General features: G+C 44.3%; 1 protein-coding gene across 8 annotated transcripts in view; it reads left to right on the top strand.

Moving 5' to 3' along the window:
- The first annotated feature begins 11,963 nt into the window (after positions 1–11,963).
- The window catches only part of CD44 (CD44 molecule (IN blood group)), a 90,399-nt gene continuing 87,949 nt past the window's right edge, over positions 11,964–14,413 (top strand). For 2 of the 8 annotated variants that reach the window (XM_081948991.1, XM_081948988.1), the window contains exon 1: positions 11,964–12,411. In XM_081948991.1, the coding sequence (XP_081805117.1) occupies positions 12,342–12,411 (70 nt within the window). In that variant the 5' untranslated portion in view covers positions 11,964–12,341. The remainder of the gene's footprint in view (positions 12,412–14,413) is intronic. The other 6 variants (XM_081948990.1, XM_081948993.1, XM_081948989.1 and 3 more) reach the window with 4 other exon arrangements.

The raw sequence follows: 14,413 nt of genomic DNA, 5'->3' as shown, positions 1-14,413 counted from the left end.
GAAGGGACTGGAGCCTCAAAAATTAAAGAAGAGAGTGAAGATATAGAAGATAAAGACAAGATAACAGATGAACCTAATAATGGAGCACCTATGAGTGAAAGTGGAAAGGAGGGAACATGGAAAAGTGAATCTGATTATTATTATATACTTGATGATCTGGAGCTCTACCCCTCCTGTCAAGATATGGATTTGATGATGGAATTCAGAAGAAAAACATCTTTAGAAAGACATCTGATAATCAAAGACATGTTAATTTTAATACCAGTTCAAGGGCAACAAGACTATAGGAGAGATCTTTCAAGCAAAAAAGTGCGGAGAGAAGTTTTTAAAAACTTTATAAAGAAGTTTATAAGAGAATTGACCCAACAATTGGCTAAAGAGATAAGACTGTTTTGTTACTGGAAAGACACAGGCTGATAATGAAGGTTGATAACTCAAAACTTAGTTAACCTTTGGTGATTAATAAGTAGGATTTCTTAGACACTTTTAGAATGTTTTTTAAAAATATTTATTCGTTAATTAACTCATTATGATAATAATAATGAAATAAATCTCAATTAGTAAAAATAATTTGGATATAAACTGTAAATTGGGACCTGGGGAAAAGATGTATCAATTTCACTAATACATTTTTGTTTAGATTCTATTATAATGATGTAATTTCTTTGGGCACTTATAAACTTTACTAACAAACTTTTGTTAGAGTTCAAAGTCCTGGCCATATAGATACTCATGGAACCTCTTTATTCCAGCCACTGCAGCCAAAGCCTCATGGTCCAGCTGGCTGTAGTTCCACTCTGCGGCAGACAAGGTCCTGGAATAAAATGCAATAGGGGCTTCGGTTCCGTTGGGCATGCGGTGGCTGAGGACGGCGCTGACACCGAATGGGGAAGGGTCGCAGGTCAGCACCAATGGCAGGGTCTGACTGTATTGTACCAGAAAGGAGTCCGCCGACAGGAGTCGTTTTACCGCGGCAAATGCGGCAGCCTCAGCTTTGCCCCAGGACCATTTCGCGTTCTTAGCCAGGAGACGGTGTAAGGGCTCAGCAATGGTGACTTTCTGTTTAAGAAAGACGCTGTAGAAATTAAGAAGCCCGAGGAACGCCTGCAGCTCCGTTTGATTGCGAGATGTGGGGGCGTCCTGAATTGTTTTAATTTTTTGTGTGGTCGGATGAATCCCTCAGCCATCGATTAGGTACCCTAAGAATTCAACCCTTGGCATTTATCTTTTTTGAGACGGAGGCCTTTGTCTCTAATTCGAGCCACAACTGTTCGTACACATTTGAAAAGTTGCGCTTCATTTGCAGCCGATACCAAGATGTCGTGGAAAAAGGGGATGACTCCTGGAATCCCCTGCAAAAGTCGTTCCATGATGCTTTGGAACAGTCCGAGGGCAATACTAACTTGCAGGTGGTGACATTTGAATGCACCCCTGTGCGTCACAATGTTTTGGGTCTCCACCGTAGCGCCATCTACAGACAATGGTTGGTATGCCTCCACCATGTCCAATTTTGCAGAAAAAAATTTGGGGCCTAATGAATGAAGGAGGTGCTGTACAATGGGTACAAGATAGGCGCTTTGTTGTAGCGCTTTATTTATTGTGCACTTGGGGTCCACGCAGGTGCGGACAGACCCGTCAGATTTGACAGGTGTCACTATAGGGGTCTCTCAGCATGCATGATCAACCGGCTCTAGGATTCCCTGGCCTACGAGCTTGTCAATTTCCCTGTCAATTTTGGGGTGGACATCAAAAGGTACTCTCCTGGGTTTTAGCCTTATTGGGGCTATGTTGGGGTCCAAACTAAAGGAAATTGGAGTCCCCACATACTTACCCAGACTGGTGCCGAAGACGCCCTCGAACTCCTTAAAGATGGCTTTAGCGCAGTCGTCTTCCAAGGCGTTGATACCGGTCACTTCTAGGCCCAGGGCTTGCAACCAATCTAACCCTAGGAGGCTCTGCAGGTTGCCGCTGACCACTGTCACTGAGAGTTTTCTGCTGAACTGCTTGAACTTCACCTGGAAGGTGCCTTGGCCCACGATGGGGACCCTATTTCCCTGATAATCTTGTAGGCGGATATCAGGGGTGCAAAGATGCTGCTTCTTTAGGCTAGGGATAGCCTGCTTTAGGTTATGATGGTCAGTGATGACCTGGTGTAGATCTCCATCTCACATGGAGAGTCCTCAATGAGGACTGTGACCTTCAGCTTTTTTGACCGTCTGGCGCGGAGTTGGCCAGGCGGTCAAGTATGGTAGGTGACTCTACTGTCGCCCTCTGAGCGCAGTGGTGGGTTCTGCCAGGCCCCTTGGTTGGGCCTCTGTTGGCGGTTTCGTGTGCTTCTAGGCTGCCAGGTAGTGACAGGGAATTTGCTGCGGCACACCTTTGAAATGTGCCCCTTTCGCTCGCAGAGCTGGCAGGTTGCGTCGTGGAAACGCCAAGCCGATATGGCATGGTCTCTCCACAGCTAGCGCAAGGCGGGAGACACGGTTTGAATTTGCACACTGGTTGGGTGCGGCTACTGCGCATGCGGCAGCTGTCATCTTCCTCGCCCTCTGAGCTTTTGTGCTCTGCAGCCTTGCAATGTACGTGTGTACTCTTTCACATGTCTTGTGGAGCGGTGCTTTGGCGGTGCTGAGTCTCAGTAAATTTGACAGCTGATTCGGACGTCCTGGCTTCGTCCAAGGCGATCTGCAGAGTGAGGTTGGATTTAGCAAGTAACCTCCTCTGTAGGTTAATGTCCTGCACACCGCAAATTATGCGGTCCAGAATCATCTTGTCCAGGTCTCGGAATTCGCAGTGTGCTGCGGCCTTGCGAAGTGCTGCAACATACTCATTAATCGACTTGCCCTCTTTCTGGTTCCTGATGTTAAACTCATGTCACCAAACGTGCTTGGATGGCTTGGGAGCATAGTGGGTCCTCAGCATCTGCTGGAGCATGGACCAGGTGACTGATTGCAGCGGTGTCGGCTCAGAGAGGTCTTTCGCCGTCTCGAACACTTCCCGGCCACAGTATCCAAGGAACATGTTCTTCTTGCGGCCTTCAGAAAGGCCCAGGAGGTAGTTTGCCTTGAGGAAGCAGTCAAATCGTAGCATGTACGAATCCCAGTACTCGGTGGCTGGGTCATACGGAGTCGGTGGGGCGTGCATGGGTAGTTTGTGTTCTGAGGGCGTTTTGAGTTTGCCGCTCAAAAATGGCTGTTTGAAGCTGCGCTGAGCTCTGGGCTGGATGTATTTGCTAGGTTTCTACGCTCTTTTTGGTTCACCTAGTTGCCTTCCAATCCCACCTTCGTCGCCAGTGTTAGATTGGGTAATGGATAGGCACACACAGGCTCAATGGTAACAACAGCTCTTTATCAAGTACAACAAGTGAGAACAATCCAGCGAAAGTTGAGTCTGACAGCAGCCCTTTTATAGGGAGCTGTTAGACCCTTCGACCAATAGGATTAAACCTCTGTTCCCGCCGGAACAGAGAACCTTGGTGGAAACTACTGTAGTTAGAACAAGTATCTAACAAAACCCATGGCCTCTGTGAAACTTTTCACATTTTATCCGCTTGTCTTAATCAGCAATTGAAACAATGCAGAACAGTGTACACTGAACTCAGTGACCATGTATAATTGTGATTGTCTCCTTTCACAGCTTATTACCTTTGTACTCTTTCCTTTCTTTCTTTGAATCATTGGTAATATCCAAATAATCAAAAAATCAAAAGTGTCTGGGGTGGCTATCAGTAAAAATAAAATGGCATAGAATTGACTAAAACCTTTAGTGGAGAATATGTGTCAATATATGAGTTGAAATACTGGGATTATGTGTACTACAATCCCAACTTTAATAAAGCCTTAGGAAAAATAAAGTACAAAATGAGATGAATGCAACAGAAGTCATACTGGTATTAAGATCCTTGTTTCTGCCTTGTTTAAGCATGTATGGCCAATTCTTAAAAAAAAAAAAAAGCTTATGTTTCCTTGTCAAATGTTATGTACATAGATGGTATCATTTATCAATTTAAACACCAAAAATATTTTTAAGTTGAACTCAACCACCCACTGAACAGTGGCTCAGTGGCTAAGCAGCTGAGCTTATTGATCAGAAAGGTCGGCAGTTCGGCCATTCGAATCCCTAGTGCCGCATAACGGAGTGAGCCCCCGTTACTTGTCCCAGCTTCTGCCAACCTAGCAGTTCGTAAGCATGTAAAAAAGCAAGTAGAAAAATATGAACCACCTTTGGTGGGAAGGTAACAGTGTTCTGTGTGCCTTTGGCATTTAGTCATGCCATCCACATGACCACGGAGATGTCTTCGGACAGTGCTGGCTCTTCGGCTTTGAAACTATATGGCTATATCTATGTAGTTACCAGTATAAGAGGTCAATTTAAGGGCATCTTTATCTTAATCTCTATAACTTTTACTGGAGGTATTGAGGATTGAATCAGGGATCTTGTACAGTTAAGATTCATTGCTCTATCATGGAGCCTTCTTCAAGTAATGATGTATCCAAATACAGTAACAGGTAGGAAAGCTTCCTTCTCCAATGCAACTGACAGATGAAAAAATTGATTTATGCTGCAATTTAATTCATGTTTTCTTAATAATGGATCTTGTTGCATTGGAAAGCACTTATATTCAAATCAGTTAATCAGTATGAACATCAGAACCTATAAATGCCATTCATTAATTTCACTTGTTTACATTCTGTAACATTTACAGATACAAAATGGTCCTTCATTGGACTATGATTGTAGATAGCTGAAGAGAATGATATAACTTTTCCCCTTCTAAGCTGTGACATAAACTAAATTTAGTGGTCAGAGCTGCAACTGTTTTGAAATCTTGATTTTGTTAACAAATTATAACAGTGAAATCATCTTTGAAATAGTTTTCCCTGTATCATTTGATGAACAGGAACTCTGTACAAATGTAGACTGGAAGACAAGGACATCTGAGGTTACTGCTGGTTTTTGCTTTTGAACATAAACTACTAGAAGCCACTGTTCATCCCCTTATTGCTCTGCAGGACTCAGGTCATAACTTACATGTCCGAACAAAGCAGCTGGCAGGAAAAGAAAAGGGCATCCAGCATTCCAGCAGACTGTTTTCTTCTCAAACCAAGAAAATAGTTTCTGGCATTAACTAGATTGTAGATCTTATTATAGAAAGTGTTTGGTGCCACAAAAAAAAAAAGAGATACTTTCTGCCATAAAAAACCTCAATGTTCTTCTTGCAAAAAAACAGAAAAAAAGTCTATGCCATTCTAATGTGTCCAGCATCTATCTCCATAAAGAAGAGAAAATATGGCATTGAGTAGCACATTATAATTTTGTCCATGATAATTTAATTATACAGAGTCTCATCATAATATTGATATTAGTGACCTGTGCCCCAAAAGTGCTTTTAAAAGGCAATTGGATTTTCTTGGAATTTTTTCCCCCTTGAAAATGTTTCACTTCTCATCTAAGAAGCTTCTTCAATTCTGGAATTTGAATGGTTGGTCCTTAGCTCTCTGAGACTCCTTTAGGCCACTTGGGTATATATCTGTACCTTCAGGGTCTCCTGAATAGGAGTGCAAATGAGAGTGGAATCTTTTGAGGATTGCTAAAAGGACTGTGTTGTAGACAGAAAATAGATGGCGTTCTATCTCACACCCCTCTGTTGAGATAAGGCTGTTCAATTTTAATATAGATGGGCTCTTTGACCAGATTTTAGAGGTCCTCTACCATTGGTTTGAAAGAGGTCACGTATATTAAAATTGAACAGCCTTCTCTCAATAGAATCAGAGGGATATATCTCCTGTATACAACACAGTCCTTTCAGCAGTCCCAAGAAGGTTTCACTCATTTACAATCCAATTCAGGTGACACCCCCCCTCCTGAGGGCACAGATAAACCCCAAAGTGGCCTCAAGGATTCTCAGAGAGCTAAGGGCTGATCTTCAGAGTGCTAACAGCCAGATGACTGCCAAGGAATGATTTCCCCATGATTCAGCCAGAACTAAACAAGTTTCTTGGATGAGAAGCGAACCATTTTTAAGGAAAAAAACAAACCAAGAAAGTCCAGTTGCCCTTTGAAAAACGTATTTGGGACAACTATGACCTGGACGATTGAGATTCTTCATAGACATAGTGACCTGTGTATTTCTGGTACAGATACTAACGGTAGAGTATCAAGTTTCCCCTTCTCCCCCTTTTCCCTCTAAGGCAGTGGTTTTCAACCTGTGGGTAGGGACCCCTTTGGGGGTCAAACGACCCTTTCACAGGGGTCGCTAAGACCATTGGAAAACACATATTTTCAATGGTCTTAGGAACCGAGACACCAATTTTATGGTTGGGGGTCACCACAACATGAGGAACTGTATTAAAGGGTCGCAGCATTGGGAAGGTTGAGAACCACTTCTCTAATGTTACTTTTTTTTTTGAAAACTGCTTAAACATTACTTAAAATAGGGGGCAGCTTAACTATAGGTCTATTCCAGGTAAATGAAAATACTCAGAGGTTCAACTGCACACGCAGGGAGAAAGGCTAGTATGAAATGTGTAGAAGCGTGTTTGCATTTGCATATTAATCCTCAAAATGTACAAAACATATACTGATTGGCTGAAAAAAAAGGTTGAATTAAACGCTCTGGCATCTCTGTTAGGGGGATATTTTAGATGTTAAAGCTTTGAGGAGTCCATGTCATTGTAGCAAGGAAGTACTCTCAGAATGAACATCTTCTGCTCAGTAGTTTTTGAGAATTTATCCTCAACAGCTTTCAGGCAACAGATTAGGGAACTTCTACACACCAGTGACAGAAAAGGCATTCAGTTTCCATCTTGTAGAATCTTTCTTGTTTTTTTTTTGTTTTGTTTTTTTAAAATGTCGTTGCAGCCAGTTTTACTTTTTCACTAAGCTATCTTTGTTCTTGAAAGGTACATGAGCTTAGACTACGTATTATCATTCTAAATTGTTATAATCCTTTAGAAATATGGACCATATATCTAAACCAAACAAATAATATTTTCCTTCACATTGAGAATATAACTGGACACCTGGGAGATGCAGAGTGGGAAAGCTAGAAGATGCCTCTGGATTGAAGAGGCTATTTTAAACGGACATTTAAATACCGTATTTAGAGTAACACTGGACAAATACTGTTGTATTCTCGGAGCGTCCACCAGCAGGTGGCGCTAGAGGAGGCCTGTCCACGCGCGCCCAGGATTGGTCGTTTTAAACAGGTTCCAGGGCGGCACGAGCATCAAGCCCCTATTGGCTACCGGCTTGACAGCTGGAGAATATAAATAGCTGTCAACCGGCTTTCAGTTCAGTTCAGTTACTAAGTTGAATAAATCAGTTACTGTTACTGGTTGTCTGTCAGTTATTACTGATACTTAATACTGGCGACGAGGACGGGCGGATCCAACCCAGCAAAACAAGTTACAATGACAACTTCATCGATGTTCGCCCCATTTCGTGTGGAGGCAGAAACCTGGGAGGCGTTCCTCCTGGCACACGACTTAACAAGCCTTTCCCTGGAGAGGAAAAGAGGCATATTTTTAAACTACTGTGGACCAGAAATGTTCGCAACTGCCAGAGCTCTCTCAGCTCCCACCCCTGTACACACGGTGCCTTGGGAAACATTAATGGCAAAATTAAAAACACATTATGAACCGGCACCTTCACGTTTTGCAAGGCGACAAGATTTTCGCCACTGCATTCAAGGAGAGGGGCAATCCATAAGCCACTACGTGGCTGCGCTCCGTGCGGCTGCTATTCCTTGTGAATTTGCTGATTTGGACGAAGCCCTGTTGGAACAATTTATTTATGGTCTGAAAGACGTTAAATTACATCGCCGAATTCTATCCCGGTCAGACCTCACTTTGAAAATTGCCGTTGATGAGGCACGCGCAGCGGAGATGGCCGAACAGTCAACCCCTGACCGTAGACGGTTGCCACAGCCGTTGCCAACGGGACAACAGTTTCCATCGCCTCAAGTAAATCATCAACAACTAGCCTCCTCTATACAATCAGAAATTGACTTAGCAATAGATCGTCTGCAATCATTAAATTTTAGAGACAGTCGCGCCTGCATGAGCTGCGGCGGCAAGCACGCACGCTCAACCTGCCGATTTAGGGCAGCTATTTGCCGGAAATGCGGGAAAAAAGGACACTTAGCAGCAATATGCCGCTCATCCGCTCCTGACAACCGGCCACAAAATCAAAATGCTGCCTACCGTTTTTCTGCACCTGCCCCACCAAATCGCCGCCTAAATTCTCTATCCCTGGGGGACATCCAAGATTACAACCCCGAATGGGTTGTCGACTCAGCATCCGCATCTGCAGGAGGTCGCGGTAAGATGCACCTGACTATCTTCCTCGAAGGCCGGCCTTGCTCTATGGAGCTAGATACAGGCTCAGCTCGCTCAATTATTTCTTGGCAAACATTATCATCTATTCTACCCCACTACAAAGTAAAGCAACTCAGCCCTGCAAACTGCCGCCTGAAAGACTACCAGGGAAACTCCATCAAGCTCCTAGGCTGCGCTAAGCTACTAGTTACTTATGGCTCCTTCACAGGCCACCTACCATTATTAGTGGTACAGGATCCCCTGGCCTCTTTATTGGGGCTCGATTGGTTCAGTGCTCTGGGTTTGTCAATAACTGGCATCCATGCAACGCAATACTCTTCCTTACCTACTAACAATTTCACCTCACTAATTGCGGAATTCAAAGATGTTTTTTCACCATCATTAGGCTGCTACAAGGGCTCCCCAATATCTTTAAACCTCGACCCTTCAATAGCTCCCATCAGGCTTAAGGCCAGACGTCTACCATTCGCCTTAAAGGCGAAAGTAGACGCGGAAATTGACAAACTCCTGGAACAAGGAGTTCTACAACCAGTTGATTTTTCCCCTTGGGAAACTCCAATTGTTGTTCCCCTAAAATCTGACGGTTCTGTAAGAATATGCGCAGATTTTAAAACAACAATTAATAAAGCCCTCCAAGCACATCCCCACCCAGTACCGGTAGTCCAGCACGTACTACACACATTAGGACGAGGTAAGATATTCGCAAAATTGGATCTAGCCCAGGCCTATCAACAGCTACCTGTTGATGAAGCCACAGCACTGGCACAGACAATAGTCACCCACCGCGGGGCTTTTAAATGTCGTAGGCTGCAATTCGGCGTCAGTGTGGCCCCAGGAATATTCCAGGGATTGATGGAGCGGTTGCTCCATGGCATTCCTGGGGTCACACCCTATTTCGATGATGTGCTCATCGCAGCCAAAGACGTCCCCACGTTAATAAAATCCCTACGTGCGGTCCTCCAAAAATTCCGGGCTGCAGGCCTCCATCTTAAGGCATCAAAGTGTAAATTGGGAGTCCCCGCCGTAGAATTCCTGGGATTCCTAATAAATAAAGATGGAATCCACCCATCACCAAAAAAAGTGGAGGCAATCCTTTCCGCACCAACCCCAACCAATAAGGTTGAGTTGCAAGCTTTCCTAGGCCTCCTCAATTTTTATTCGTCGTTCATTCCACACAAAGCGTCGTTAGCAGAGCCCCTCCACCGACTTTTAGACACTTCAGCACCATGGCTCTGGACCAGCCGCGAGGCGCAGGCGCTCGCGGCTGTCAAAAAGGCTTTGACAGCTCCACCAGTGCTAGCGCAATACGACGAGAAGTGGCCCCTGCAGCTAGCTTGCGACGCCTCTCCATTTGGAGTTGGCGCAGTGCTGAGCCATGTATATCCTGACGGCTCAGAGGCCCCCATAGCGTTCTACTCCCGCACCTTGTCCAAGCCTGAGCGAAATTATAGCCAGCTGGACAAGGAGGCGCTGGCCGCCGTTGCGGGAGTAAAACGTTTCCACCATTACCTGTATGGGCGGCCATTTACCCTCCTAACGGACCACAAACCACTTCTAGGCATTTTAGCTGGCGACCGCCCCACTCCAGAAATTTTATCTCCCCGCATGTCCCGTTGGGCGGAATTCTTATCAGCCTATAACTACACGCTGATCCATAAGCCAGGCATAACAATGGGCAATGCAGATGCTTTGAGCCGCTGCCCTTTACCGATTCCGGTATTGGACCCAGCTCCTACAGAAACAATCTGCCTTTTAGATGAATTGCAACTTCCACTGTCCGCATCAGACATAGCAATACATTCCAAAGCAGACCCCATCATCTCAAAAATAATTCATTTCGTCCGCAGTGGATGGCCTAATTCTGATATAGACCAGCCACTACTGCCATTCTATCGCCGCCGAACGGAACTGTCATCTCTCCAAGGCTGCCTCCTCTGGGGACATAGAATAGTAATCCCAAGCAAATTGCGCCAGGCACTGCTATCTCGTCTCCATGAGGGCCACCCTGGCATTGTCCGTATGAAGTGCCTGGGGCGCAGTTACATATGGTGGCCCTCCATGGATGCGGACATTGCAGCGTGGGTACAGGAATGCCCCCAATGCCAGCAGGTCCGCCCCGCACCACCAGCAGCCCCATCCAGAGAATGGGAACAACCCAGATCGCCGTGGAGCAGACTCCACGTGGATTTTTTAGGACCAATAGAGGGAACAACCTTCTTCTTGGTAATTGACGCGTGGTCAAAATGGGTAGAAATGTTCCCTATGCATTCCACTACGTCTGCAGCCACTATAAAAATCTTAGACAACTTATTCACAACACATGGGTTACCTGACATCATAGTGTTGGATAACGGGCCCCAATTTACTTCACAAGAATTTCAGACATTTCTCCAACGCCAAGGCATTCGCCACGCTCCCGTGGCTCCCTTCCACCCGGCGGCTAATGGAATGGCAGAGCGCGCGGTGCGCACGGCCAAGGAATCACTGGCACGCATGGCTCATTTGCCAATGCAGCAACGAGTAGCCACATTCTTAAGATGCCAGCACACCACCCCTTGCCCAATAACTGGCAAAGCTCCTTCCGAGTTGTTAATGGGAAGGAAACTACGTACGACGTTAGACAGATTACATCCCTTTTACGCTACCCCTTCCTACCCATCCTCTCCCCCCCCTAGGGTTTTCATGGTAGGGGAAAGAGTGTTCGCTAAAAACTTTGCAGGGGATCCTAAATGGGTGCCTGGTGTTGTATCGGAGCTAACGGGGCCCTGTTCCTATAGGGTCCTCCTTGGAGATGGAAGAGTGTGGAGGAGGCACATAGATCAGCTGAGGCGAAGAGACACCGGTGCAGCGTCAAACAACTCAAATGTTCCAAATGTTATTCCAAGTGAGGCTATTTTAAACGGACATTTAAATACCGTATTTAGAGTAACACTGGACAAATACTATTTCAAGTTGCAGGTTCAGAAAGGATGCGGTTAGGGAATGAAGTGTGTAATTTAGGGATACCAGATAACAATAGTAAAGAAGATGAGAGAAGGAGAGGGGTCGAAAAGCAACACGTGTGGTTACAGAAAGAAGAAATTCAACCGTGTTTCCTGCTTTCTTCTGTCTTAACAGTCTGTTTTGAAATGAGTTTAGGGCGGTAAATTCTGAGGGCAAAAAAAGGGCAGAAAACACCGCACCAAGGTTTCTTTTCTTTCCCACTCTCGGTGTAACGTTTAAAGTCCGTAATAGCACACGCAGAAGTTTCATTTATTAATCTAGTATTACAGAAAAAAATCTCTCTGAAAGAAACCAAACCAAAAAGAAAAAACACCCTAAAGGCCCTCTCCTTGACTTTATGAAAAGCACAAGCACCTCTCAGCGGATGTTACAGTTAAAAAAAACAACAGCAACCTAAATTTAATCGGTTTATAAGGTCTGGTGAGAGAAAAGAGGACTGGGAGAACCCCAGAGAGGAGGGAAACATTCCTTGCTTAAACTCTTTGCCTTTCCAATGAATGCACAAAAAGAGGGAGGAAAGCCGGGATTAGGAACCCTTGCTAAAACTCAACAATTGCAGGCCAGCCGCTTGCGCTCCTTTTTTTTCGGGAGGGCCGCGTGCCGCGCCGAGCAACTCTTTCCACCCCGCCCCCAACCACGAGGTGCTTTCCAGCCCGGTTGCCTCGGGGAGAGCGCGCAGCGTTGAGTCAAAGCCGTTTGGAGCCTGCATGAAATATTAGCGGCAATTGTGCTTACTCATAAGTAGTAGCCTTTTATCTCCTCCTCCTCCTTTTTTTCTTTTTCTTTTTTTAAATGCCGTGTCACTTGTGTTCCAACAGGGGTGTGACTTCGGATTCTGCTCCCCTCCCTGTTTAGGTCATTCACTACTTCAGGCGCGCTTCACATTGGAATAGAAGTGGTAGCAAAATTTCAGACGCCGGCTTTCGGGACAGATATATTTGTGTAAGCTGCGAGAGCAAACTCCTTCGTCTTTGGGTGCAAGATCTGGAAGCGGGAGCAATGGCCAAGTTCTGGTTGTGTGCAGCCGTTGGATTTTACGTGTTGCTGCAGGTTTGCGCAGCCCGAATGGGTAAGTGACGGGTGAATGGAACTCTCTATCAGGAATTGAGCTGGGTTAGAGGAAAATGGAATACTAGAAGAAGACTTCTTCTGCTTGCCAGTGTGTCTAGTCGTTAACATTGTTTAATCCCAGTGGCGTTTTATTGTTAGTTTGTGAATACATGGTTTGTCCATGTGCGCCTTCACCCCTTGGGCGCGCGTACAGAGATATCCGAAAAGTTAGCCCGAATGGGAGAAACACCATTCTGTAAAAGGAACGGTGAAGTTTGACAGAAGTTTTGCACATCTGGTGCACATTCGGCAGTGGCTAAGGCACTTAGGGATTCATTTTCCTTCACTTCGTTGTGCAAAGCAGATGGGAGAGGGAGAAGGAGAGGGAGAGAAAGCAAGAGAGGGAGAGAGAGCGCACAAAGCCTCCTGGCTTGGACTTGGGTCTCTGCAGTGATGGGAAGTTAATTGTTCACATAAGAGATGCCCAAAGCTCCAACGTAATGAAAACTGAAAAGTGTTCGTTTGCTTTCAGACGAGACTGCTGCGATCTGGAAGCGGATTTTTAAGCCCAGTTGGCACGAAAAGAGTAGTTTTTCCCCAACTTCATCCTACTCTCTCCACTAACGCTTCCCCCCCTCGCCCTTTCTAGTCGTTCCGTGAATAATAAAATGAAATGCTTGTTTGAGAATGAAAGTGGTTTATGTGTTTTTTAAAAAATCACATGCCCCAAATGTCAAAATGCTCTTAAAGTTTGATGTGATACAGAGCCATAAATAGTTGCAGTGAAATAACTGTGCCTTTAACAGAGACTCATTGTTAATAGTAATTGCCCAGAGCTGTTTTGAAGGGAATCTATTATCCTTTTACCCTTATTTCTTCTCCCTTTACTCAGCACTCCATATCTGTTCCTGGGGGCTGACAAAACACTTTTAACAACTGTGGCAGTATCTTTATATTATCTGAACATAAAGAAATGAATTAGGGAATAGTTGCTTGGTGAATTTGTAAATGGGTGTGTCAAACTGCACATTTCTCACTAAATTTTGGAATCACCAGGATAAAATATCCAGGAAAGCGTGCACAAATATTTGTCTAATGAGTGTTATGAGTTTAATTAAACTCCCTATGAGTTTAATGAAAATAAAATCAAGGTGTTGAGTATGTCTTTTTAAGGCAGTGGGAGGTGATCCTTATCTGGGTGAGATATACATGTACAATATAATACATATTATATTGTATACATGTAACATATGCATGTGCACAAGTAAATGACATAATATTTCCATTTTACTATCCACTCTCAACTAATACCTTATTTTATGAACTGCCAAATCTTTGATAAGGACAGCTTGCTATTAGTCTTGGTGCAATCTTTTGTAAGAAAATGGAAGGGCACTCCTGTCCCTCTTATATACTCCATTCTTTGGTAAGGTTAAGGGAGAAAAAGATTTCATGTACATCTTAAGAAAACTTTACATAACATTTTAAGATAGTAGGCAGTGCAGTACATTTCAGGCCAGTTTTGTGGCAGGAAATGCCTGTGCAACTATGGATTATTCCATCCCTATGTGCTGAGATGGAAATAGGCTGGGCAATAGAAATAAGCAATAGAATCCCTTTCTTTAGGAAGTAAGGCTGAATAAAGTATAGTATCATGATTTGTGATGCATATGTTCATTGACTAGTGAATAGTTTGTAGGTTTCAAAATCCTGCAAAATTTTATATTCAAAAGCCAAAGTAGTACCAGAAATTCTTGTATAACAAATGCAAGGCATGCCTCTTCCAAGACACTTTCAGCCTAGTGGGAAGTAAGTAAAAGGATTTTCCTGAGGATAGATGACATCTTTCCAGCATCTTTCCAGCATTTATATTACTTCCTTGATAATGGTTTATAGAATCCTAATCCTGATATTGTTTGTTATGGGCCAATAAAACTTCACTAAGAAATCCTGCTTACTCAAAAAAAAAGCTTTACTAAGCAGCCTTGGGCACATTACTTTCTTTTAATTTAATCTATAGT

The sequence above is a fragment of the Natrix helvetica genome (assembly GCF_964273705.1).
Source record: "Natrix helvetica genome assembly, chromosome: 1".
NCBI lineage: Eukaryota > Metazoa > Chordata > Lepidosauria > Squamata > Natricidae > Natrix > Natrix helvetica.
Note: the sequence above shows the minus strand (reverse complement) of the source record. Positions and strands in the feature narration are given on the sequence as shown.